At 44.0% G+C, this 26,854-nt stretch overlaps 1 protein-coding gene across 10 annotated transcripts in view; it reads left to right on the top strand.

Moving 5' to 3' along the window:
• LOC146204829 (uncharacterized) overlaps positions 1-26,854 on the top strand; it is a 175,849-nt gene that overhangs the window by 82,020 nt on the left and 66,975 nt on the right. For all 10 annotated transcript variants that reach the window (XM_084589536.1, XM_084589533.1, XM_084589527.1 and 7 more), the window contains 3 exons: positions 9,138-9,543; positions 19,929-20,026; positions 23,032-23,285. In XM_084589536.1, the coding sequence (XP_084445662.1) occupies positions 9,138-9,543; positions 19,929-20,026; positions 23,032-23,285 (758 nt within the window). The remainder of the gene's footprint in view (positions 1-9,137; positions 9,544-19,928; positions 20,027-23,031; positions 23,286-26,854) is intronic.

Below are 26,854 nucleotides of genomic sequence, written 5' to 3'. Positions count from 1 at the left end.
TGCTGTGCGATGTCAGTACACATTAAAAAATCCCAGGCTGTCTAAATTTCCCGAGCCCCCCACTATGGCTGACAGGCATGTGGCTGGCATGTCATCACCATTGCCTCGTCATGGCGTGAGCGCCTGCCATGCCTCTGCCACTGCGACCGATCCGTGAGCGCGCGCTGCACTTCACAAGTCTGTTGGCTCCATCGCACAAATTGTGCTCGGAAAATCTCTTCTTAGTATTCATTTTTGCTCTTCAACTCGGAATGAAATGTGAGATTTCATGCTTATACCAAGCTTTTAATTTTTAAAAAATTGTGCGTATTTGCACCTTTGTGTTTTCCATATTAATGCACAATTTGTTTCGTTTTATTAGCAAACATTTTTTGCAGGAATTTGTGCACCCACTTTTATAATGGATACCGGATATAACGAATTAATTTTTGCACCCCCGTATTACTTCGTTATAATGAGGTTCGACTGTATATTAATGAGGTTCGACTGTATATGCCAGGCTTGTAAAGGATTTTGACTTATGCAGACAGGCCTGTGTTTCCGAAAATGTCCAGTGTGCATTATTCTTTTTATTTTCAGTACTTCTACATGGAACTGGTAGAGCTTCCACGCAGTGATATCGTCACTAGATTATTATTTACCGCTATATTTGAAAACAGGGGTGCCTGTTTCCATGACTTTATACAGTCGAACTCGGTTATATCGAACCCTGATATATCGAATTTTGGTTATATCGAACTCGGGGAATATCCCCTTGAAAATCCCATGTAAAAGTATAGGAAAGCCGCGTCATATATCGAACTCAACTTCACCGGTCGTTCGATAAATCAAACTCTGCACCACGCACTGGAAAGTGGGCCTTCCCCAAAGACGATCGCATCACCCTTGGCCGTTTGCCGCGTGACGTTTTCAGGCCACGCGTGGAAGGAATGAAGGGACAGTTCGGCGACGGCTGCTCTGGGCAGCGCCGCGCCCATCCCCCAAAGGCGCGCGCATCTGCAGTTATCGTTTCCCGCGCGCCAGCACATGACGTTTGCAAGCCATGTGCGTGGGTGTGCCCTTTTTTTTGCCGCGCTATCTCTCCTACAGCACGCGCTACGCATGCGCCAAGCCAGCTCAGCCCATTTTCAGACGTCGGGCGCTTTAGCGTGTGTTGCGAACCCCCTGTGCGCGGCGGCTGACGTGGCTCTCTCTCTCTCTATTTTTTTTTTTTTCGAGTCATTCATTTTTATCGGTGTGCTGTACGCGCGGCGTAGTGTAAGATATGGTGGCTGCAGACGTTAAGAAGCGGCAGGGCTTTTTTTTTTTGGCGGGAGTCGTTTATCTTTGCATGTATGAATCAACGAAAGCACACGGTCAGCTGCTGCGATCATGATGCCCGCTGCAAGCGCGGCGTGATAAATCGAACCAGGCTTGTGCAATCAAGCCATCACGGGCACTCTGCCAAGTTCGCTCCCCGTCACCGCAGGAGCTATCAAAAGATAAACGCGCCCGGACGTTATCGCTGCGCAGCATCTTGGCACACTGCCAAGAAATGAGCTGTGGATGAGAGGACCGAAACGGAGTGACGCGCGCCATCGACATGCAAGCGAAAACGCTCGCGATTTCTGATTTTTGCCGCGGCGACACAGAAACCTTGTTTTGAGCTGCCGCGGTAGCTCAAGCGGCGAGAGGGACGCAGTTCGAAGTTTGAAAATTTTCGCATCGTCGCTAAGATCGCATGTGAGCGAGCTGGCCTTAACGCTTTTTTTTTTTTTTTTTTTCAAATTCTCAGGTGCAAAAGTGGAGGGTGGGTTATTATGCGAGTGGGTAGATTATGCGACAAATGCGGTATCGTTTTTTCACATCGTAAGTGCCGTCACAAGCCGATTTCTGTATATCGAATTATCGATATATCGAACTATTTCGTGATCCCCTTCGAGTTCGATATATCCGGGTTCGACTGTATATCTTTTGCTGGGCGAAATAATATTAAATGTTGCTTGAACCTCCTGTGAACCGAGTACATATAACTGTACAGATGCATTTAGGAGTTCAGAAAAAACATCTGTTGATGCTGAATGTCTCGGAACATAGTGAGTAGGCTTTTTGTACACTTCAATTGTAATAACAAGCATAATGTTTGCAGCACTGTAGAGCACTGGCCGTTTGGAGCAACTCCTTTAACACAGGAGCACTATACACAAGCGTTATGTTTGTAAACAAAGGTGGCGCTGCGATCGGCAGCGATGGGGTGTAGGCAAAAACAGAGCGTGTCTACATTGCGCTAAGCGACGCTGCCTTCGAAACCAGTTGGCACATGCGAATATTCAGAACCGTAAGCTTCGCTTGTGCGTAGAAATAGTTTGGTTTATTCCTGGAGAGTAGTTCAAGCACTTTTGCAGCTGATTACTGCTGGAATTACCCGGTATAGAGCTGCATTGGCTTCCTTCTCCGTGGCCTCAAAAGCGCGCAGGTATACGGTGGGTGGGACTGATTGAGGTAAAACGAGAAAGTGCGTTGTATAAAAAAACTAATAGTCAACACTGTTCAACTTCCGGGCTTATTGCTAGCGCATGAAAGTAGGATAACGATATGAATGACTGCGAGTGTTTTTATATGACGACTCTTTTGAGGGGCACTTTTCTGCTCCATGCACCATGCACTCTAAGAAGATTATTACCGGCAACTATAGGGAACTATATTTCTAGCTCACTGTACCTGCAACTTAACTGACAGAATTTCATTGAATAAGAACTCAATCTTTTAGTTCTTTGTAATATTCTCCTATAATGCACTGCCAAGTTGTTATATCCTGCTCGATAAAAAAGACGTTTCACATCTGTTTCATCGTACAGACACGTCAAGGTCATTCACAGGTTATTATTGTGAAAGGCGCTCACAAGAAAAAGAAAAAAGCGATGTGGCTCACAAGTGAAAGATGTGGCTCCCAATTACATTAAGGCTTTTAAGAATGCTCTCATTTTGTTCTCTTTGCTCTACAGGAGAGTACATGAGCTCAAATGCAACATTCTCCACGATGGAATTGAAGCAATCTGCTGACCTTTTTTTTAATACTATGCTTAAAACATTTTTATTCAGATGCACGTCATCTTATTCTGCTTATCTCGCACACCTCGATCCTAGCCAAATCCACTTTGGAACATTATCTATATATACGTCATATGCCATACTTAAATATCCTGCTCGCTCAGAGCTAGGTTATAAGTGGATATTTAATTTGTTCGTCATGTTCTTGATGACCTTCAAAAGAGAATTCAGTAATCGAAGAAATGACGCTGTGTGACTTTGCCGGGATCCTAACGATGTTTACTCGCTTTCTAGGACCGGTGATGAAGTGTCACTTGTTGAAACTCGTGAAAATGAAAACAGAGAAAAGCTGTACTTTACTATTTCGGACCGTCAATATCGCGCCGGAGTGACCGCTCAAGATATAATAAAACTGCAGTTACCTTTGCAGCAGCTTTTGTGTCCTTTTCTATACAAAAATATACACAAGCAGTACTGCAGGTAAATGGGAACCTTGAGTTGAACCTGGATATAACTAAATTGAAAAAGCCCGTGAAATATTCGTTATAGGGAGGTTTTCGTTATATGCAGTTTCCGCGAGAAAGTTCGAAAAATAAATACAGAAACGAAACTAAGCTGAAAATCAAGGCTAGTGAACTCGCCCAGAACGCTTTTATTGCACTGAGAAGTAACGAGTGATTTTGCTTTGCTGTTTGTTGACGAGGGTCGGCACCACTGATCGCTCATAGGTCATTAAAGCACTTAAAGCTGAACCACCATCGTCCAGCGAGCCGGCGACGCGGCGCAAAACGTCGATGGCGTCCAACACTTCATTTGTTGAAGGCATAGCACATGGTGGCTCGACCTCTGGGAATCCATCACTGTCTGTCGGTCTGACATCGGATACTTTCCACCAGCGCCTCATCCGACATCTCTTCAGAAGTCACGGCACAGTCATCCGCATGCAAAAAGTCGCAGAGCTGCACGTCATCCGGGGCTGCTCCATTCACGCGCAATAAATCCCAAGCTTCGGCGAGATCGAGTGGCGATGAAGGCTCCAAGCGCTCCTCTTCGTCAGCTTGCGCAGTCTGAACTTCTTTCGTCATGCGGGCTTTTCTGAAGCAGTTAGCGATAATGTCCGCACCCGTTTCTCGCCACGATGCTTCAAGCATCTCAACTGCTTGAAAAATGTCCACTTTCATTTCCCGCTGAAGACGAATGTTCAGAAGCAGCCTTTGAATCAGTCTACGCCGGTAGCTGCACTTCACGCTATTAATAATTCCTTTGTCGAGGGGCTGAATGAGTGAAGTGCAGTTAGCAGGCAAATACTGCAGTTCAATATTTGAAAGTTCAAGGCCTTTAACATGGTGCGTAGCACAGTTATCTAGGGATTAGCAAATGGTGCGGTTCTGCTTCTTGACATCTTCATTAAATGCCTTCAACCAGTCACCAAATATAGCCCGCGTCATCCACGCTTTCGTATTGGCTACGTATTTCACGGGCATCCGGTGCGTTCCTTTGAAGCACCTGGGGCGGGCACTCTTGCCGATAATCAGTGGGACGCGCTTGTCAGTCCCGTCTGCGTTTCCACACAGCAAAACAATTATGTGAAGTTTGCTTTGCTTGCCGCCGTGGCAGACGTCACCTTTTAGGCTAAGGGTGCGGTTTGGAAGCAACTGATAAAAAAGAGCCGTCTCGTCACAGTTGTAGATTTCGGACGCGTCGTAGCGCTGCAAAATTGCTGGAAGTTTCTCTTCAACCCAAGAATTGGCAGCATCACTGTCCGCAGATGAGGACTCACCGCTTATCATCTTTCCAGCGATGCCATGCCTCTTTTTGAAGCCTTGCAGCCATCCGTTGCTCGCTTTTAGGTCATCAAAGCCCAAGATGCAAGCATAATCACGTGCCTTTTGTTGCAAGAGAGCGCCGCTAATCGGAAGATTTCTAGCCCTCGTGTCCATGAACCATGTGAACACCGCTTTGTCCACATCGGCATATGTTGATGGCTTCAGCTTCTTTTTTTTGCCGTCAGCACCAGATTCCACTGCACCACGAATCTCATCTTTCGCGTTGAGTATGGTAGAGAGAGAGCTGGCTGGGATTCCAAACCTGGCAGCTATATTCTTTTTTTTCGCCTCCAGCAACGGCGTCCAGAATAGCAATTTTGTCCTCAAGAGACAATATTTTCTGTTTTTTCGTAGACGCATTCATTCTCGATGTCTTAAAGCACCAACACGACCCGGCGCACAGATACACGAAGACAAAAACGAAATGCACACGCCGGAAGCAAGCTTGCCGGAACAACGTAAGGCAACAAAGAGATGGACCCGAAAAGCACCGAATGAAAACAAACAACAAAGTTCGAGAAGCGCCTGTCGCGCCACCTAGTGTCACGCATACGAAGTGGTGATTTCTGCATCAGTCAAAGAGTGGCGCTGCTAGCGGGGCGCCTGTGCATTATAATCACCACCGCGTGGGCGAGTAATGTGCTCGCTCGCCGCGGCTGTGAATGTTTTTTTTAGGCGGTCATCATTCTTGATCATTAACTAACGAAAAAATCTGGCACAACTTCACTCTATGTTCTTAAAATATGCGGCAAAAAGACTAGGCGGTTGACGGCCCGAATTCGTTATTTCAAGGTTCTCTCCCCTAGCCACTTTGTTACATTGAGGTCAAAAATACATGGGTTTCTATGGGACTGGCGACAGAGAATAGAAAAACTTGTAAAATCGAGGAATTCATTGTATGGAGGTTCGTTATAAGCAGGTTCAACTAGGTGTATGTCACAGAGCGGCCTTCCTGCCTTCGATTAAGATCATATATATATATATACGGAATTATGTCACAGAGCGGCTTTCCTGCCTTCGAATAAAGTCATATATATGCACATGTACGGAATATTGTGTCAAAACTTCTTATGACTTGATAGTATGCACAACAAAACATGCACCAGTTGCGGGCATTTGTTGTTGCGCTCTTCGTCGTGTGGCCGAAAAGCAACCACGAAAATTAAGGGTTGCAAATGAACTGATCAAGTTTCAATGCAGAAATGCAATGAATGTTAGCCGCGAAGGCAATCCGTCTTCGAAAGGTCTACTTGTCACGTTTAACGCCGCCGTCCTTCGCTGTAATCTTTATCCGACCGCAAGAAACTGAAATTTTTTTTTGTACCTCGTGGCGCAACCATTCGCACCACAGCTTGCTGGAATGTTGGGAATTATGCTCAAAAACACAGCAAGCGCCGCGCATCCAATGCAGACGGCAGGGGCTTTTACCTACACTCCGAAAGTCAGTGCTGTCGCCAGCGCCGCTGCATCACCACTGATGTCACGGGCTGACGCTTGTCTACAGCTCGTTCTGCTGGACAGAGTATAATCTCACTGAAACTTCTAGTCTGCGATGTCATCGCTTCCAGAGGTGGTAGGATTTTTTGGCTGTTTTCAGTGGTTTCAGAAATATTGGCAGAGGACACTGGGCATTGGCAATATTTTGCGAGTGTATATCATAGTGCGTCTATCAAACAACACCTACAGCATTAACAGTGTGCCAGTGCAAATCGCAGAGCGCTACAGCCCGCCTCTTTAATAGTCGCAACACATTTGGCCGCAAGGATGTGACCTCAACTACCGGAACTGGTTCAGTATTACTTCTGCCATGCGACCTGCATGTTCCGCTGGTTGACCAAGGCAGACTCGCTCTGTAGGGGTTCAGGTCACTTTACTTCGATTTGGGCACCCAGCTAATGACCTGTGGAATTCGTCATTAGACAGTCTAATCAGGATACATCAAAACCTAAAGGGTTAGACTTTAGTTAATGATCACCGCATGGCAGCGATGTGGCTTGGAAATTTTGTACAAGTCCGAAAGCCACAGTGAAACCGTGTTTACCTCGTTGCACAGTTCCACAGCGATAGTGCTGTCAGCAGGTCCCCGAGGCCGTGCAGCTGATCCACCTTTGTGGAAGAAAAGTACCTATAGTGCCATTAGGAAAAGTGCCACTTGTTGCACTGTGGTCCATACCATGTACATAGTGAACGACCGGCGAGATTAACACAAAATTTTCAAGGGTACAGTCTATGCATTTTTTTGATCCCATAATTCGTAATAGGTATTCGGGTAAGGTGTTTCCAGACTAAACTGTGTGTTAGTTACCTCTAGCGCGTTGCATGCGATGAGTCCCCAAAATTAAAACTGTGTCAGCCTTTCTTGTTCTGGTGGTGAACAGATTTAGAGAAAATGGAATATCTTATGAACTGGTGAGATGCACCATATTCATGTTAGAGCTGTGTGAATAAATAATACATTTCAAAACAATGAGTAGTGCACGAAATTTGAATCTAGTAGTGATAGAATGAATTGAATAGAATATTTTTGTGGACATTCTTCACTTTTGTGATTATTACAAAACGAATATTTGTGCGAAAGTACTAAGAGCTACCAGCAGCACTATGGGATGGTGTGATAACTATTGAAGATAAGGTCATAGCTCTAAAAAAATTCAACATTTATCTCCACAAAGGGACAGGCAACATGATGTCAACATAACTCTCTGCCTGTCATTTCATGCCTGTAAGAAAATTGTTTTGATAACTGGGAGGGCAGCGAATAAACTGACAGGATATTGGTATCAGGGCGGTGAGAGCTGTGTATTATTAATTAATTTATTTATTTTAGCATACTGTAAGCCTTGTTAGGCTCTTACAGGAGTGGGCAAACTAATGGGACCATTATACAAAATACAAAACATCAGAAACACAAAAAGTGGAAAACATGCGCACTGAAACACTATAATGGACATTCAATTTGTCGCATATGAAGCACTGACTGAAAAGAACCACGGAGCGACTCAATAAAATACGTTAGTCAATAGGTACTAATAAGATGAAATCCTAAACTGAACACTCGTAGTGGATAAAGAAAGATATTTTAGGAACTATTTTAGGAACTAGTGAAATGGAAAGATTGCACTCTAAAATGTTCAAGCTCGTAGTGGTTTTGGTAGCAATGGTGTAGAAAATGTTTATCGAAAATTTTTCGATCAGTGCATGCGCCCGTTTTTATACAGCCCGATGCTGTAAACCATGAGCAACGACCGCCATGACGACGACTGGTGGTCGACAAAAAGACGTACCGAAAACAAATATGAATTTCACTCCCAACAAAGTAATTAGGCATTTGTAGCGTAGGGTAGCGTCCTTTTCAGTTTCCACACTCAAGGCTGTTACGGCGCAATGAGGTATGGCTTTTTGATGAAAGTTTCAGTGGGCAGTATCATCGCTTCATCCACGGAATTCCAAACACTATGGTGCCATCCAGTGACAAAAGCTGAAAGCACGGCTCTCGCAGTGCGGAAGGAGCGATGGCTTTTATTTAAGGATGCACTGAAGAGAGCGCAAGATGTAATAAAATATGACAGGCACTCCTAGAAGAAAAAAAAAACAGTGCACTTAAGAAAATCTGCGATATTTTGCTGAGATGTGGCCACATGGGGTACTACAGCGAAAGTAATAGTTTCTCCGCAAGATAGGGCCTCAGTAGTGTTTATGCGATTTTGAATGGTGAATTGAAATTATAAAGCCTCTTTGATATTTTAGTGCTCGATTTGTACTATATGAGGCAAGGTCTTTTCATTTCCACCATAATCTCGTGACATATTTTGGCCAGTGTTCTGTCCCTTTAACATAAGATTCCGGGATCAGACATCAAGGCAGGCCATCAAGTCTTGGATAGACTGCATCACACAGCTGAGCCCTCCCTTTTGTGCAGACCAGTCGCAGCAGTATGCTGTGCGACGTCGGAGTGGGCCTTGTTTATGAAATAGTCGTTGCAGAAAACTACGGTGCACCTTATTTGAACTTCATGGTATTCGATAACTATTGGGCAATTTTACGACAAATTTGGTTTGTTTGAATGAGCTTGAACATTCAGCCAATCGATTCACTACTGGAAAATTTCCAATTTTTCGCACGCCCCTAATTTGCATTCATTGTGGTTACAGTTATTTCAAGCATTTCAAGATACGCACTCACCAAAGAGCTTTCATTGCTATTGTGCACCTGATTATATTAGTGCTACCTTATATACTGCCTTGATATTGTTGCGATCACACACCTGATTGCCTCTCACAGGTCCGTGCACCATCTTTGGTTGAGATTCATGGTGAAGACATGGTGCAGCAGCTGACAGCCAGTACCGTTGTTGCTGCATCTGCTCTGGCAGCCGCCTTGGCCAGTCAGCGACCTGACTGGCAGACACCAAGAGACAAACGCCACCAGCGAAAAGTACAGGCATCATCATCATCCTCATCCATGTCGCAGCCTACAGATGCGGGCTTTGAGTCAAATGACAAAACGTCTCCTCAGAGTTCAGCTGAGGAAAGTTTCTCACCACTGACTGGCAGTGGAGAGCAAGTGCAGGAGACCCAACCAGTGTCTCACCAAGATGACGGCAATGCTAGTGTGGATGACTCTGACAGGAGTGGATCTTCAGTGGGGGCATCCATTTCTGAAGAACTGGACACATTGGGATTTAGTGGTGAGTGTGATAAAGCATATTTCTGATTATCTGCTGTACTGAGAATTTCAGTGTGAAGGCACTACTTCACAGGATAAATCAGAAAAGCAGGAGGTATGTCTGAAGCCTCTATTGGCAGCCACTGCCAACTTTAGCTTTGACATTGAGAGAGAGGGGCGTGTGTGTGTGGGGGTGGATGAGATTGGAATCCAGCCTTTCAGGACCCTTGGATCGCTAGTTAAGCACTCTGCCCCTAGACCACAAAGGCACATTCGTTTTTTTTTTTTAAAGTGGGGCTTTATATATATGTTGCTCTTGGTAGTTCTCCTCCTTAGCTGTGGTGGGTGACATGGCCGGGCACTGCGCGCAATCGGTTAATCAAATGCAACGGTGTGAGCAGGAGAGTTTTTGTCCAATGCCAATGCAGGGCGGCGCGGCCCTGCATGTTTAGCAGGTGCCCATGGAGTCACCGCTTAAAGGGCCATTGACAAGGCTCTGGAGATGTTAATCGATCAGGCATTGCGAAGATAGTCTTGGTAAAATGCTAGAACCATGCGCGCCCAGGAAAGCAGCAGAATTCAGATTTAAACCTTGTCATGCTCCTTTTTGAAAATCCAAACCTCCCCTGTTTTTGTGCTGGCATTCTAACTTCTGCATTGACGTCAATGATGCAGGATATGTATCCATTGCTCAGAGTCTTACTGATGGGTGAAAGGTGGGTGTAGACCACACATTGCATTGTCCGCTTGTTGTGGTGCATTTTTTTCGTCAGCCGGTGATCAGGTGAAGGTGGAGGATCAGGGGATTAGTTTTTCATTGTTGCCTCACTGCACGGAGAGGTCCATTTGTTGGGCCAGTCTTTACAAACGGACACACACGGTGGGGTCCATTCATTGTGAGGTTTATTGGGAACATTCTATCCCAACAACAAACAATGAATTAAGGGAACACTAGCTAGAGCTTGCTCCTTGACACTAGGAGTGTTTTCTAGTAGCGTGTCAGGAGAGAAAACTGAAAGCGAAATAGCAATTCTCAACTGAAGCGGCTATTTCAGGAATGGCTCGCAAGAACCTTTGTTTTTTGAAGTGAAACTGGAAAAAGGGTGGTCGCTACTGAGAGGTGGAAATGACATAAAAGGGGCACAATCGGAAACTCTGGTGCTGTAGTTGTGGCACTTTGGTTGGGGGCTTGCTGCTTGTGAAAACCTTTGCAAGAGGGAACACATACTAGAGTATTGAGAGGGACGTGAACACCGTTTGCATGAACTTACAGCACTGCGAATGAATGCCAACCACCAGCGTGCACTGCAGTTTCTTTTGCCTTTTCGGTACTTCTGGAAAACATGCGACAAGCACTTGCATGCCCCTGATGGTCATATACAGCATTTTTGTGTGGTAATTGTGGCAGAAATGATAAGATTTCACCTTTGTAACAAACCTAGGACCTCCAAGTCTCATTTGAACCTCCAGCTTTTTTACTACACGTCATCCTTAGTCCATTCGGCTGCAGTGGGCTCAGATTGAGGATTGTTCTTGAGTGCTCATTGATGCCATATCCAGTAAATTGGCTAACTTGGCGACATGCCGCCCAATGTAAGCATCGTCTGCTACACAGGTTTTAAAATGCTTGTAACTACAGAGCTCTCGAAGCATAAAACCTTGTTACAAATAGTTTTAGGACTCACCAGTCACATTAACAGGTATGACAGTCAAAGTAAAATTTCATTTCATGGCGACATGCCGCCCAATGTAAGCATCGTCTGCCACACAGGTTTTAAAATGCTTGTAACTACAGAGCTCGGGAAGCATAAAACGTTGTTACAAATAGTTTTAGGACTCACCGGTCATATTAACAGGTATGACAGTCAAAGTAAAATTTCATTTCATGGCGACATGCCGCTCAATGTAAGCATCGTCTGCTACACAGGTTTTAAAATGCTTGTAACTACAGAGCTCGGAAAGCATAAAACCTTGTTACAAATAGTTTTAGGACTCACCGGTCACATTAACAGGTATGACAGTCAAAGTAAAATTTCATTTCACGGCGACATGCCGCCCAATGTAAGCATCGTCTGCTACACAGGTTTTAAAATGCTTGTAACTACAGAGCTCGGAAAGCATAAAACCTTGTTACAAATAGTTTTAGGACTCACCGGTCACATTAACAGGCATGACAGTCAAAGTAAAATTTCATTTCATGGCGACATGCCGCCCAATGTAAGCATCGTCTGCTGCACAGGTTTTATAATGCTTGTAACTACAGAGCTCGGGAAGCATAAAACCTTGTTACAAATAGTTTTAGGACTCACCGGTCACATTAACAGGTATGACAGTCAAAGTAAAATTTCATTTCATGGCGACATGCCGCTCAATGTAAGCATCGTCTGCTACACAGGTTTTAAAATGCTTGTAACTACAGAGCTCGGAAAGCATAAAACCTTGTTACAAATAGTTTTAGGACTCACCGGTCACATTAACAGGTATGACAGTCAAAGTAAAATTTCATTTCATGGCGACATGCCGCCCAATGCAAGCATCGTCTGCTACACAGGTTTTAAAATGCTTGTAACTACAGAGCTCGAGAAGCATAAAACCTTATTACAAATAGTTTTAGGACTTACCGGCCACATTAACAGGTATGACAGTCAAAGTGAAATTTCATTTCAGTTGGCCTTTTAAAGCAGCAATTGCATGACAGCAGTAAAAACCAGCAGTTAGTCCCACAGTCAAGTTCCACACCATGCAGATATGTCGGCTTCAAGTGTAGGTTGGCTCCCCAATTTCCAATCGCCATTTTTGCAAAGGGTCGATACAACGTCAGTGATCATTGTGACAAATATTCAATAGTACACAGTTTGCTTTTGTGTGTGCGCGCGCGCGCATGCGTGTGTGCGTGCACGTGCACGCACCCGTTTGTGTGTGTGTGTAGTGGCCTTGAGTGGCCCAAAAATAGTTCGTTTTAAGAATGCTTATTGTGCTGATCAATTTATTTCATGCACAAGAAGTATTTGGAATATTTGCTTCAAAGTTATTCGGAGAAAATTTGCTATTTTCTTCAAATTTGCTTCGAACCAGAAAATCACTACTATTCGCACAGGCCTGCTGGATGGTGCTTTGATGCTAGCCAGTACCTATCACAAAGTATATAGTCCTGTTACTGGTATGTTATAAATCTAATTTTTCAATAAATTTAATAGAATAGAGGTACAGTAAAATCCATTTATAGTAAAATCATTGGGACCGGCAAAAATCTTTACTATACCAGGGCCTTTACTATATCAGTTGGTGGTGATAACTTGGTCCTGAAGATGCTGTCTTTGAATGGCCACATACTGAACACGTCTTGTTGCTTATGAAAAAAAGAAAACTCAAATACCTTCCATCTCTCTCTTATCATCTCTTCATTCCATTTTTTCAGCTATAAGATTTTTTGTTTACATCTTGTGGAAGTACCTCTTAAGCATGGGGGCAACGTGGCTATGAATACAGCTGAGTTTTATTTCATGTAAAAACCAAAGCATTGCATGAACACGGCATCATCATCTGCTGTTTCTGTCAGTAAGAAGGCGCCAGATGAGAAATGCGCGTGGCAGTCAAGTGCTGCAAAACCGCGCATGCCATGCCTCCATTTCTTGCCACTGCTGCCTTGTGCTGCACAGTGCTGTGAATGTTCAGTTGTTTCTTCCCTTCCCTAATCTTCGCTGCACTTTTACTCTCCTTTACTTTCTGAATGGATCGTGCCTCCTCGTTTCCATGCTTGTAGACAGATTTGCTTTTTTTCTTTATGCGCTGCATGCTTTCCCTCACGGCTCCAAGGCCTACGTATAGTTGGCTTCTCCTGAGTGCTACTAAGCCATTTAAAGGTAAAGCCATTTAAAAAAACACTCGGTGTTTTTTTGTTTTTTGTTTTTTTTTTTTTTTTAATTTTCGGCGCTATTCTGGGTAGCGTGCGTGCGGCGATGTCATTTCGTGGGAAGTCGTCGCCGCAGCCAGATGCACTTTACTATAAAGGGGGGGAAATATACAGCCATCTATGGAAGGTGAACTGGAACTTCAGGTTCACTTTAATATATCGGAGTTTTTACTATAACCGAGTTTACTATAGTGAGGTTTTTGCAATGTTTTGAGAGCAAAATGAGGAAAGCGCAGCAAACATGTGCCGCCACTATACTTTTGTGAGGTTGGCTTTGCTTCATGACAAAAATGACAGAAGGGGACCTGGCAAGAGGACGACAATTTGGGTTGCCGTTGCATCATAAATGGCATACGCTACTGGACCACATACTCTTCAATGTCACAGGGATCTTGGCAAAGCCGGGGGTTCTAGGAGTGTTGGCCGTGAAACCCTGCAGTCCAAGCTTTTGGTATTGACACTGGCAGTAGAGATGACCTGGTTCTTCATAGTGAAAGCACAAATGCCTTCGGTTTGGGGCATGCTAGACGTGCCCTGTACCACGCTGGCTGCACTGTAGGTAGTTGGACATGAGGGATGGGAACAGATGGTGCAAAATGGGAACGCAGCATAAGTTAGGTAATGAAACTCTTTTGTGAAGGGCTGCAGTGCATCAACCAGTTACGGAGGTCTCGTCACTTGCTACACCTCCTTGCAAACAATGATAGTAAGAGCCAGCCGCTGGCTGCGACACGCTGCGAAGTTTCTGCTGCTCCTCACGCACAATGAAGGTAATCATATTGTGGAGAGGATCAGTGTTGTTGCTGAAAGCCGGCGGGGACTCCATAACTGAAGTGGCAAGAACTGGTTTGTTATACACGGCAGAGCACTGCTGAAGGACTTGCTCCATCGGGTCTGCTTCAGTTGAGAACTTGGCAATAGTTCCTGGCGGCTTCTGCGCGAGGCCCGCGAAAAAGCTGTTATGCTGGCACTTTTTGGCTTCCGACATGGCCTAGTCAGCTCGCCAGAGAAATCACATCATGTCTTTGATGTACCTTGTCAAGGTTTTGTTGAGCATCTGGATGGAGAAATGCCCCGCAGGGGGCATCTGTTAAAGCAGATGTACACCATGGACCCCGAGTACCCACGCTTAGCCGTGCGTGGCATTGCCGTGTCTGGGGAAAATGGGATCCTGGTGGTTGAGCCGATGCCGAGTGTTTGGACCTTCAAGGCCATTCGGCGGAGGCAACACACCACTTTGGCCCACGCTTCCCATAGACGCCACTTTCGGCCTGACCGATCGGGGGAAATCTGCAGTCGCCTTTTCCTATCCTTCCCTCCATCTTTCACTTTCCTATTCCCTTTCTCACAACTCTCCTGTCATCTCCTCTCTTCTTGTTTTTTCCTTCTTCCAGGTGACTAGGGTTAACCTTGTGTGGCTAACCACCCTGAGTTACAGCTAGCGTGAGCAGGACTTGCAAGCTCCTGTTCCGTCCCCTTGTTGGGCTCCGTGGTGTGTGGCCGCCACCCTGGCTGAACAGACAATATTTTTTAGGGCTTCTTCTCTACTTTCAAATGATCACTCTCAAAAACAGGGGCGCACCGATGAAACTGCAAAAGTTTTCCCCTCACGCTAGAGAAGGAGAATTAAGATGCACTACTCACTGTGTCTAGCTATGTTGTTGCATTAGAGTTGCAACAAAGTTGTTGCATTTAACACAATACTCAGTGTCAAGAATGTCGTGGGCCAGGTTCACAAAAGCCAACTGATCTCTCAGCTGGTCAGAGGATAACCAAGCCCGCCACGTTGGGGGAGGAGGGTGGGAAATTGAGGTGTATGAATTGCGACAGGACATGAAACCATGCTATATGTTCTAAGTTTGCATAATGTTTAGAACAATTTGGGCACGCGAGGGAATGGTCTGATTGACTATAGAAATGATCTCACAGGAGTAAGGAGTGTATTCAGTTGTATACGTCTAAGAATACGTATTTGCTTGGTAATGAGAGATTTATCAGGAAAAGGAAGTGTACGAATAGTTTCTGTAATGTTGTCATAGGGAATGTTTCCCATAAACTGCCACCAACTTTCCACGTTTTCGATAGTGAAGAGAGCGAAAAATCAGCTAGACTGATTTCACTATTTCTGGTTACCAAGGTACTAACTGAGGCAATTGGCCAAGGGTACAAAGTGAAAGAGCTACCGAACGGCGACCTTCGTTTGGAAGTTTTGTATAATCATCAGTTTGAGAAACTCTCAAAAGTGACATGCTTTGGAAACTGCCCAGTAACAATCTCCCAACACCGTTCATTGAACATAGTGCGTGGAGTCATTTCCGACTATGACCTAACATACTTGAGTGAAGAAGAACTGCTTGAAGGACTAAAAGACCAGATTGTCATTCAGGTTTATAGAATCAAAATTAGACTAGATAACAAGGAGACACGGACCAGGCACATAGTCCTTACCTTCTCATCGAGCACACTGCCCGAAGATGTAGAAGTGGGGTATACAAAGAAAAAAAACTAAAACCATACATACCAAACCCACGTCACTGTTTCAAGTGTCACAAGTATGGTCATGGCTAGTAGACCTGCCGAGAACTCACCTGTGCAAAGTGTGCTTCACACGAGCATCCCGCAAAAAACTGTCAAGTTGAAACACCTTGTTGCATCAACTGTGAAGACAGCCATGCTGCTTACTCACGCACATGCCCAAGCTGGAAACAAGGCAAGGATATTCTCACATTGAAAGTCCAAGAAAACTTAACTTACAGGGAAGCGCGAAAGAAGCTTACTGCTTCTCAGAATCCTTCATGCTCTGCTGTGACGCAACAGGGGCAGCATCACAGCAGTCTTCGACACCTGCCCAGGCCACACAAAAAAAAAATTGTTTATGGCTTTACGACTTCTTCGCTCTGATCTCCCTCACAAAAGAGGGAGATCTAAAAAAAATCCTACCAGCTTTCCATAGTTCCACATTGTTCACAGTGAACGTGCAGAGAAAACTGCCCGACTGATTTCCGCATTTCTTGTCGCAAGAACATTGGCATTTTGACAAATGCCATAGGAGGAGGTTACAAAATAAAAAAAACTGGCAAGCGGTGACCTGCTACTGAAAGTGCTGTATAATCGCCAGCTAGAAAAGCTACCCGAACTGAAATCCTTTGGGGAAATCCCAGTTACGATAACCCCACACCAATCGTTGAACACCATCTGTGGTGTTGTTTCCGATGAGGATCTGAAATGTTTAACTGAAGAAGAACTGCTAGAAGGCTTGAAGAATCAAAATGTCACCAATGTCTACAGGATTAAAAAAAGGCGAGAAAAAAAGGGGCAACTGACAACACACGTCGTGCTAACATTTGCATCTAGCATACTCCCAGAATCAATAGATATAGGATAGGTAAAGCTCCAGGTCAGACAATATATTCCGAACCCCCAACATTGTTTCAAGTGCCAAAGGTACAGCCATAGCTCCTAGAGCTGCCGAGGCCAATTGACATGTGCTAAATGCACTTCCCACAAACGCGATTCTCCGAACTGCGAAGTGCAACCACTCCCCATTAGGGAACCCAAGCTCAAGTTTCGCCGCGCGACTGCGGTGCCGCTATCCTGGCGTGGTGGCGAAATGGGAAACGATGGGATGTCGCCAGAGCAGATGCTCCGCTAGCTTCCTGCACATGCAAGGCGATTGAGTTGCGCCTGGCGGTTATTTGGCGATACAAAAACGCTTTCACTGATGCGAAACGGAAGTACTAAGTAGCATTGTGTCATGGGCAGCCACAATAGTAGGCAAAGCGCCAAAAGACGAGGCTCACGTGTGCAACTTTGCAGATTCCTTTGGAATCGTCTCTGCAAGGCCTGTTTTCCAACCACATGACAGCATTCTGAGAAGTCTCGCGTTCTTTCTGGAAACGAAAAGAGATGATTTCCCCTTTCTTCATAAACTCAGAAATGTTGACGTTAACAAAGACAAAGGAAGCAAAAGGAGAAAACGTGCACGGTAGCGGTAGCCTAGGTGGTGCCGCCGCGTGTATCCCTAGTTTCTATTTTTCATTCAGAGATGGCGCTCCCTGTCAGGAGCAGCAATGCCGCTCGACGGCGCTTTGGAAGCTTATACTCCTCTTCTGCAATTCCACTTTTAACAAATCCCGACACGCAAACGAGTATAGAAGAACAAGCAGACATACTGGGGAAACATTTTGCTGCAGTTTATAGTTTGGCACGCTATACACATACTTTTTTAACGTAAAACAACAGCTGAGAAACAGATTCCCAACTATTGGCAGCACAAATGAACCCTTTAATGCTTTAATTACGCTTAAAAAAATAGAGTACTGTTGGCCGGAAAACACACAGCACCAGGACCAGATGAAATAGACTACGAAATGGGGGGCTGGCTCATTTGTCTCAATCCTCAGTGCATGCATTATTGAATTTTTTTTTAATAATATATGGATATCTGGAATAATATCTGAAGCCTGAAAGAAAGCCATTATAGTACCACTTTTGAAGCCTGGCAAGTCTCCGGACTTGTCAATCAGTTATAGGCCAATAGCCCTGACAAGCTGTCTCGCGAAGTCTTTTGAAAGCATTTTGAATATAAGATTGATGTTTGTTCTTGAATCCCAGAAGCTTCCTGACATTCACCAGTGAAGTTTCAAGAAAACATTTTCCACTACTGATCACCTTGTCCGGCTTTAAAAAACAGTTCGAGAAGCATTTATACATAAGGAACACTGCCTTGCCATCTTTTTTGACCTCGAAAAAGCCTATGACACCACATGGAGGTTTGGGATCCTCAGGGATTTGGGAGAGCTTGGCATTCGCGGCAGGATATTAAAATGTATAGGTGACTTTCTTTCTGGACGGTCATTTCAAATTAGTCTTGGTTCCACCTTTTCTAAAAGTTTCGTACAGGAAAATAGTCTACCTCAGGGATGCATCTTAAGTACTACACTTTCTTTAGTAAAAATGAACACCGTAGCAAAAATAATCCCAAAGTCCATTATGTACTCTTGTCTATGTAGACGACCTGCAAATTGCGTGCACATCTTCTAGTGTATCAACATGTGAGAGGCAAATACAGTTCACAGTAAATAAACTAGCAATGGGTGTCTATGTAGACGACCTGCAAATTGCGTGCACATCTTCTAGTCTATCAACATGTGAGAGGCAAATACAGCTCACAGTAAATAAACTGGCAACGTGGGCAGGTAAGAATGCTTCAGGTTTTCTACACAAAACTGAGTAGCTGTTCTGTTCTCACTTAGAAAAGGACTACACACTGATCCCACTGTCTAACCAAATAATGTCAACTTACCTGTAAAACATGAACATAAAGTTCTAGGCCTAATATTTGACAGAAAGGTTTCATTCCTTCCTCATATAAAAAAACCTAAAAATATAGCTTCAAAATCATTGAACATGCTAAAAGTCCTTTCACATAAACACTGGGGTTTTGACAGAACATGCCTTTTACAAATTTATCGCTCCATGGCTGCTAGTCTATGGATCTGCAAGGCCATCATATTAAAGTGACTAGACCCTGTACACAATTTAGGCTTGCGTATTTCAACTTGATCGCACCACCGATTCCATCACATCAAAATACTTGAGGAATGCTGGTGTCACTTTACTAGAATGATCCCTTGGCCTTCCAACGCTCGCGACTCGCCGCACAATTTCACATCTGTGCCTTCTTCACTCTCTTTTATTGTTTACAAAGACATCCTTTACTGAAACCACTCGCAAGAATGTTGTCCTGCATTGCACGCATCAACGCCCACACCTTTGCCATGGGCAGTTCATTTTTCCCAGATTCCCTCGTGCTTTGGAATAGCCTTAAAGTACAATTTCATGATATTGAGGTTCAACCATGTCATAATCATGTGCACTGATCGCCATCTGTCCCGTGAAAAACTGGCTAGTCGCTTTTCATAACGTTAAAAAAGAATCATTCATCACCGCACGTTACAACATGCCTCAGACTTGGTAAAGACACTGCAATGAGCACATGCCAATGTGCCTTTTTTTTTCTTTTTTGTATTGTTCTTAGGTTTCTCTCTTAAACTATGTATTGTATTCCTGTGGTACTCAATGCATTTTCCTCTACTTTCTATCTTTGTGTACCCCCCGCCCTTTCCTCTTATGTAATGACTACGGGCCTTCAAAAGGCAAATAAAGAAATATTCCTATTTGATTTGATAGCAAAGCCTCTCTATTTCTATCTGGTTGAGTTTATAAAAAGCATAATTCGCACATCTCTAGCATTGCATCTCAGAGAACCAATTCAATTGGGTACCAAGAATCTCGGAGCTTTTACTTTGTCTTTTTACACTGCTATCTCTTGTTGAGGCTAATTGCATGATTTGATGCAGAGAAAACAAGTTTCACATAAATTGTGGTTAAATTTGTCTTTAGACCTGGGAGTCTTTAGTTGTTCTTGTGTGGATGCTAGTAAACTATCAGTCCCTTATTATTATAAGTGCATATGTATGATTAACTTGCAGATTCAAGTCTGGATAGAAGGAAATCCAGTTCTGGAGCATCCAAGAAACGACAGCCAAAAAACGGGCCCCCCCTCTCTCTAGAAAGTAGTGCCACTGAGGTGAGCCCATTGTGTACTGTCATGTGCTATGTTTTTGGCAGCATTGCATGTATCCAGCCCATTCATTCACTTGTGATGCTTCGCCTAGTACAGTAGAACTCATTATAGCAAAGCAGAAGGGATTTTGGCATTTCTTAGTTTTAACTGTTGGTTCGTTACAGCAGTGTATGACCGTGGTTAAGGCCCCTAACCTCTTGTGGTGAAAAATTTAAAATATTGTAACTGAGAATGATAATTTGCAACATTCCACTGGAAGCACGAATGAATGCTTCGAAATAGTGGTGGAACTATATTTGGAACTGTGATATGTGTACAGGGTGATTTTTTTCAGTTGAGAGCTCTTCATGGTAGTTAAAGTAGCCTTTGCCTGTACTATAGCCTCCTTTATACTCTCTGTGCCTGTCAACGCGCCGCGCGAACAATAGAGCGGCGCCGCCATGTAAAGTTGCGCGGTGCTGCCACTCCCCTTGCTGCGGGCGCCACTGACGTAGGGGTCGAGGCGCACGGGTCGCACGGGTACGAACATCGACGCGGGATGGGAGCGCTGTTATTCGCTAGTGTGATAACTATTCCTAAGCATGAATCGTGCATATTTAGCATATTTACTTGTAAGGCCGACATTCGTTAAGCATAACAAGTGATCATGATACTTGTTAGGCAATAACTTCAACGCTATATAACATTTTATGTCAGGCAGTTTCAAGAAATTGCGCATGTCTCAAAAAACTGCATGACTGCTCCGCTAGCGCCAATGGTAATAGAAAAATTACAATGCTAGTCTATGCTGCAATACAAAATTTAAGAAGAAAGGCACCAGCATTTATTTACACATTTCCCAACAGCAGTTGTGCTACAAGAGTACCATGTAGAAGTGGTGTGATGAATAGTTGCCACAAGTAGGGAAAAATGTTCACGGTGACTGCTGTCACTGATAGCACTTCAGAAGCCAGCTTGATTTACAGATGATTGGAACAACTGCATCGCAGTATGCCATTGAGATCTGTAAGGAGAACAGTTTTGGTATCAGCTGTTACTTTCAATGATTCAGCGCGTCGTACAAATGTTTTGTTTTTGTTTTTTTAAGTTGAAAAACAAGGAAAGACAAATATACGCATTGTATCTTTCTGTTTCGATCACTCCAAAATAATCGTCACAATAGGCAAAGCTTCTGTTTTTACTTTTTCACAGAATTGCGCAGTTAGCAAAGCAAAAAATACTGTGCTGGAGCACATGTAACATATCACATAGACGAGCTAACCAGGGAGGAAGTTGGCATCGCAGTCCAGAAAATACACGTGTACTTTTAATATTATTACTACCTTACTGACGCGTAATAAACACACTTCTGGTGCTGTCATTATTTTTCACAGGCCTTAATGCGGTTGAGTATGAGTTTTGCGGTTTCCGATGCTAGAGAGGGACAGTGATTTAGTTGACAAGGAAAACTAATATAGGCTTTGCACGATTCGGTTTAACTAACTTTAAAGTAGTCATCTTCACAATAGGTAAAACTTGTGTTTCTATTTTATCACAAAATTTCTTAATTAGCGTATACTGCAAAAAAAAAAAAACACTTCGCAGGAGCACATCTCACACACTACGCAGACGAGCTAGGCAGGGAAGCAATTAGCATTGCAGTCCAGAAAGCACAGGTGCACTACTAACATTACTATTGCAGTATTGACGCTTAATAAACACAGTTTTTCGTGCTGTTACTATTTTTTACAAGCCTCAAAGCAGCTGAACACTTCGCAGCGATCGCCGAAGGACAAAGCAAAGCTGGCATTTACCAGTTGGTGCAATGCTGTATTCCTGCAGCACACGAAGGCAGAGAAAAGTAGAAGCATGACCTTGCACATTGCAAAACAGTCCACGAAACAGCGAGAAAGTGTCAGCGCGTGGCTATCCAGACCGCTTTGCAACACGGCACACCCGGTACTCGCCTGGCGAGAGTGACCCTACGTCGCTGTTGCCATCTCTGGGCAGCCAGCGGCGTAACTTGTCAACGGAGGAGGAGCGGCGGCGACGGCTGCGGAGCGGGGAGTTGCCAGGCACAGAGTGTATAAAGGAGGCTATGCCTGTACACTTGCTAGCCATTAGGAGAAGCCAACTTTTCAATAATCTTGGCGTAAAGCACACGGCAACTGAGTGCAAACACTGTGGCTCTAGATGTGGAAAGGAGGCAGCATGTGTCGTTGAAAGAGAAGGCACTGAAAGGGCTGAGTGCAGTAGGGCAAGCAAAGACAGGCAAACGGGCACAGGGCCAAGCATCTAGAAATGTCAAGTAGTGGTGGCACAGTAGTCACGGTGGCTGCTGCATGGGAGGCTGTGCGCATTAACACATTAAAAGCGTTGCTTCATCTAAATCATTGCCTTTTAAATAATGCTGACATATCCGTTGATTTTGTAGGTAAGTATGCTATTGAGTTTTCCTTGATGGGGCCTGAACAGTGCAAATATTTGAAATTTCAGGTAGTTTCCAAATTGCATTTGCAGTTTGGTTCCTTCGCAGTGTACTTTCACTATACGAACTGTTTGAACCACCAAAATGTTCAACTGATGGGCCTGCAAGCCTTAGTGTCTTGAGACGTTGAACCCCATAAATAAAATAAAACAAAATCAATTTTAATTGGCAGCAAAATGTTACGGTATTTTCAAACGACGACTTCTTGCGTTTGTCACACAAGTTAAGTTGCTCTTTCCCCATAAAACTGGCAGTTGAGGTACTCATGTGCCCCTCATGGTATGGTAAACTCCCATCATTACTGCAAAGTTAGATACTGCACCTGTGGGCACAACAGGTACTGGTTAGAAGATCCCTTAATGAGGACATTATTGTAAAGCCATAGGTAAGCCCGGGGGTCTGGTCGCTAAGGACGGAAGAAAAAAGAAAAAAAAATTCGCAACTTTTAAGCCCCGGGCGCTAGAAGGGAAGCAGTTCCTCACCCTGCGCCAGCATGGCACTGTTTAGCAATTTTTGAGTCTTGTTATTTTTTGGTTCTCAGGACTCTACCGGTGCCAGCAATCTGCAGGTGGAGAGCCAAGGGTCGTTGAGTGAAACTATCATTCTGGATCGGGATCTGCTGAGCTATGGCTCTCTGACCGAGCGCCCACTAACCACCAGGCCATCTGGGATAGAACTGGTAGAGGAGGAGAGAGGGGACCAGGGAGGGCCACCTCTGGCACTGCTGCGCCTTCAGGAGCGTGACCTCATCGAGCGTGCACGAGCTGACTTCACTTGGATTGAAGTTTTAAAGAGGTGAGGGTCACTGCTCATAGCACCTTATAAACCAACTCTGGCTATGCAGGGACGCTGTAGTGGAGGGCTGCGTATAATTCCGATTACTTGGAGTTTATAGCGTGCACTGACATCGCACAGCACATGGGCACCATGCATTGTTTAGAGTCACTTTTGTGCAGTGCATTTGTATCATTGTTGTAAAGTAATGGTATACCATGTACTGAGCGTTGCAGAACCTACTCATTTGTTACTATTGGGATCAATGGTGCCGAAGCATGTGTAATGTGTTGCAGCTTCTTTATTGCCGTCATGCCATTCGCCACTTTCATTCCTTCCAGTAGCAATATGCTAGTATAGCAAAGCTAGCTGGCATTTTCTGCATGGAATATGCATGAATAATGAACTATGCATTTACACTTGCTAGCCGTTTACTTTGAAGTACTGCAAATTGAATCACTCAGTATCGATTCATTTAGGTAAACAACGCAGAAGAGGCCGGGCTTGAAAACAAGAAGTGTGCTGGGCGGACATTTTCTCATAACTATCATCTTTTCATATTTGCAGAGTTCCTTGTGTGAGTTCTCTCTTTGACTGGGCACAAAGACATACCAGTGCACTATCTGCACGCAGTAATTTTAGCACATGGGAAGTTAGATCATGTATTGCCACCACAGACGCAGCTGCTATGGCAGTTCCTGATGCTTCATTTCCTTTTATCCTTCCCACATGTCTCGTCTCCTGGCCTGCCTTTTCTTTGCTCTGGGAAATGAACTCTTACCTTGCCTTTTATGAAGCTAATGCTGGTGTCACTTGAATCACTAAGCTGTGCAGAGTGGCAGTCAAATGTGAACATTGTGGCACGCCAGTGCAGGCTTCTCCATTGTTTCACTGTGTGTAAAGCAGTCAAATGTTTCAGGTTTTGCTGTTAGGTTTTGTTATGCTCAAATCCTATTATTAAAACCTTTTGATATGCAGTTGCAAACATGTGTTACTTGTTGAAGGGGTGGAGTGCTGCTCCATTTGCTCTATCCTGCTCCAAAATGCTCCAAACCAGTTGCCTCGATGTTCTGTCGTCAAATTTAGCAGAACACAGATTTTTGCTGCACAGAGGGTTATTTATGATATATCCTCCAAAAAATGTAATTCGATGCAATTTGATTGACAGTGAGAAGCACACTGGGGTGGTGGCATGCTGCGAGTTCCATGTACACGCTTTAGGGGCCGCTTTAGTCAAAACAAAGGCTGCACAAGGATGGCATAGTTACCTTTTCTAAACCTTTTGAATCGTCAGTGGTGAGAAAAGTGAGCAAAGCAGTCACGGCGGGTATCTCAAGCCATTAGGAAAGTTGTCCGACAACACAGTGTAACTCGAATTGTTCTAAGGGTTCAGCTGTGAAAACAAGCAGATACTTCACCATCGCGCCTCTTTGTTAGGTATAAGCATGGGAAGCCTGCATCAGACAAAAGCATACCTGAAGCATGAAGGGGTGACACCACAATGGTGCCATTTACTTGAAATGTTCTCAAGAGTGTTTGAAAGCCATATGGGCCTATCGCCAACGTGTTTAAGAAAGCGCCAGAGTCGTTCCAGCGAAAACATGATGAGCCACTGGAGGAGGCAAATAGGTACTACCCTTGAGTGCCGTCTATCCTTCCTGAAGGCACTACTGACCAGTTCCCTGGAACTTTTCAGCACAGGTACATGTTCAAAACGGATATGCACAAGACAGGGAGGGGAAATGTGCTTTTCATTGATGTCAACTCCAAACTAGTGGTGATGCTTGAGCAAATCTAAGTGGTGAACTCCACGTTTGAATCTATCATGTCAAAACAGTCAGACTTAGTGCAAACATTCGATTTGCTGTTAGTTTTTTCTAAATTTTTTCTAAGGTCAGTTGTGTTACTTTAAATATCTGTACATGTTTTGGCTGTTCGTCTTCTCTTGTCAGAGATGCGGGTGTAGTCAGCAAAGCTTTGAACGATGAATAGACTGGAATCAAATCGAGAATTTGGTATGTCAGGAACAAAAACTTGTATTAATTAAAGGCGTTTGACCTTAGAAGCACGCTCCAAAACATAAACATAACCCCTTTATAGTAAAGTCACCATTACCAGCAAAAATTTTACTATACTATCAGGGTCTTTATTATATCGGTTGTTGGTGATGAAATGGTTCTGAAGATACTGTCAGGTAATTAAATGCCTACTTATTGAACATATCTTGTTGCTTAATGAAAAAAACACTCTAAAATACCTTGCATCTCTTTCTTATCATTTCTTCGTGCCAGTTTCTTTTTTCAGTTAATAGATTTTTTGTTCACATCTATGGAAGTACCTCTTAACACTTTCCTATCCGCGGGAAAAGTAGGGGTTTTTGAGTGGTGTCGTAATTTTTTTTTTCTTTTTTTACAAAAGCTTCCTTGGTACAGGAGTGTATGGTAGCAAATTGTAGAGGAGGAAGTTCTCTTCACAATGGTAGTAGTCACAATGAACACCTTTATTGCATAGTTGATGAAAAAAATTTATCAGAAAAAATTTGCAGTTGAAATAAAAACAATTCGTAAAAACAGCAAAATTTCTTGACTTAAATAACACAAAAAATTTGAGGCATAATTTTTTTAGAATAGTGACCGAGGGAACAATGCTGCAAATTCTAGCTTTCTAAGTACAGTATTACTCAAGTTAGGAAAGAAAACATTAGACCATATGACTATTGTGACACCGCGCGAAACAGTTCCTTGTTGCCGAGAAACAGAGGTTTACTGCACATGTCTAACAGAAAATATTTGTTTTTTGTTCCACCTTTTTTTCTTCATAGCACAATTTGCAGTTTTTGTACTTCTCCATTTTTTGAGGCTTGTGCTGCAGCCGCTGAGGTTAATCATGAGGCGGAAACAGAGGGCGATCATCGGGTTCTCCAGGTTGTGGCTCACCAAATCCAAGCAGTTGCTCGGCCAATTTTTTTTTTCATCTCTTCTGGAGTGACATCTCGCCAAGATCCGTCTTTTTTGTCGTATGAAGGTTTTTCCAAAATACGCATCCGCATATTTGTTCGTGTTCACACATATCTCTTTGATGATCTCCGTGGTGAAGAATAGCAGAAAGAAATTGATGGCTCCGGAGTAGTGCCGTGCGGTGCTGCGGCGCGCAATGCCGAAGTCAACCCCTGGCTGTCTCTTAGGAGAAAACAGGGCTCTCTGCGCTGCCGGCGGCAAGTAGACCCGCCCGAAGGACGTTGACACTTTGCAGATAACAGTTATGACCTTAAGAACACTCTGATTTCTACCCATCAGCGCTCAGCAAAAGTGGAACTTTTCGAAATAGAAAACAAAGCTTACCGAAGCATGGCCGTTGACATTCCTGGTCAGTTTAACGCAGTTTCACTGTCGGTGCTGAAGTCGCAAGAGCTGAATTCCTCTTCAGAGTCATCACTGTTGCTGTTAGCATCCACAGATGAGCACTCAGATGCATCAGTATCCGTGGAAACGGGCCACTTCTGAGCAGCAGCCGCACGCGACGTTGACACCATTTTGCAAGCAAGAAGCGCTGGTTACGTCACTCTAAAACTATAAGAACGAGCGCGACAT

Source organism: Amblyomma maculatum, chromosome 1, assembly GCF_055883805.1.
Source record: "Amblyomma maculatum isolate TAMU_Amacu chromosome 1, ASM5588380v1, whole genome shotgun sequence".
Taxonomy (NCBI): Eukaryota; Metazoa; Arthropoda; class Arachnida; order Ixodida; family Ixodidae; genus Amblyomma; species Amblyomma maculatum.
This window is presented reverse-complemented; position numbering and strand designations above follow the sequence as displayed.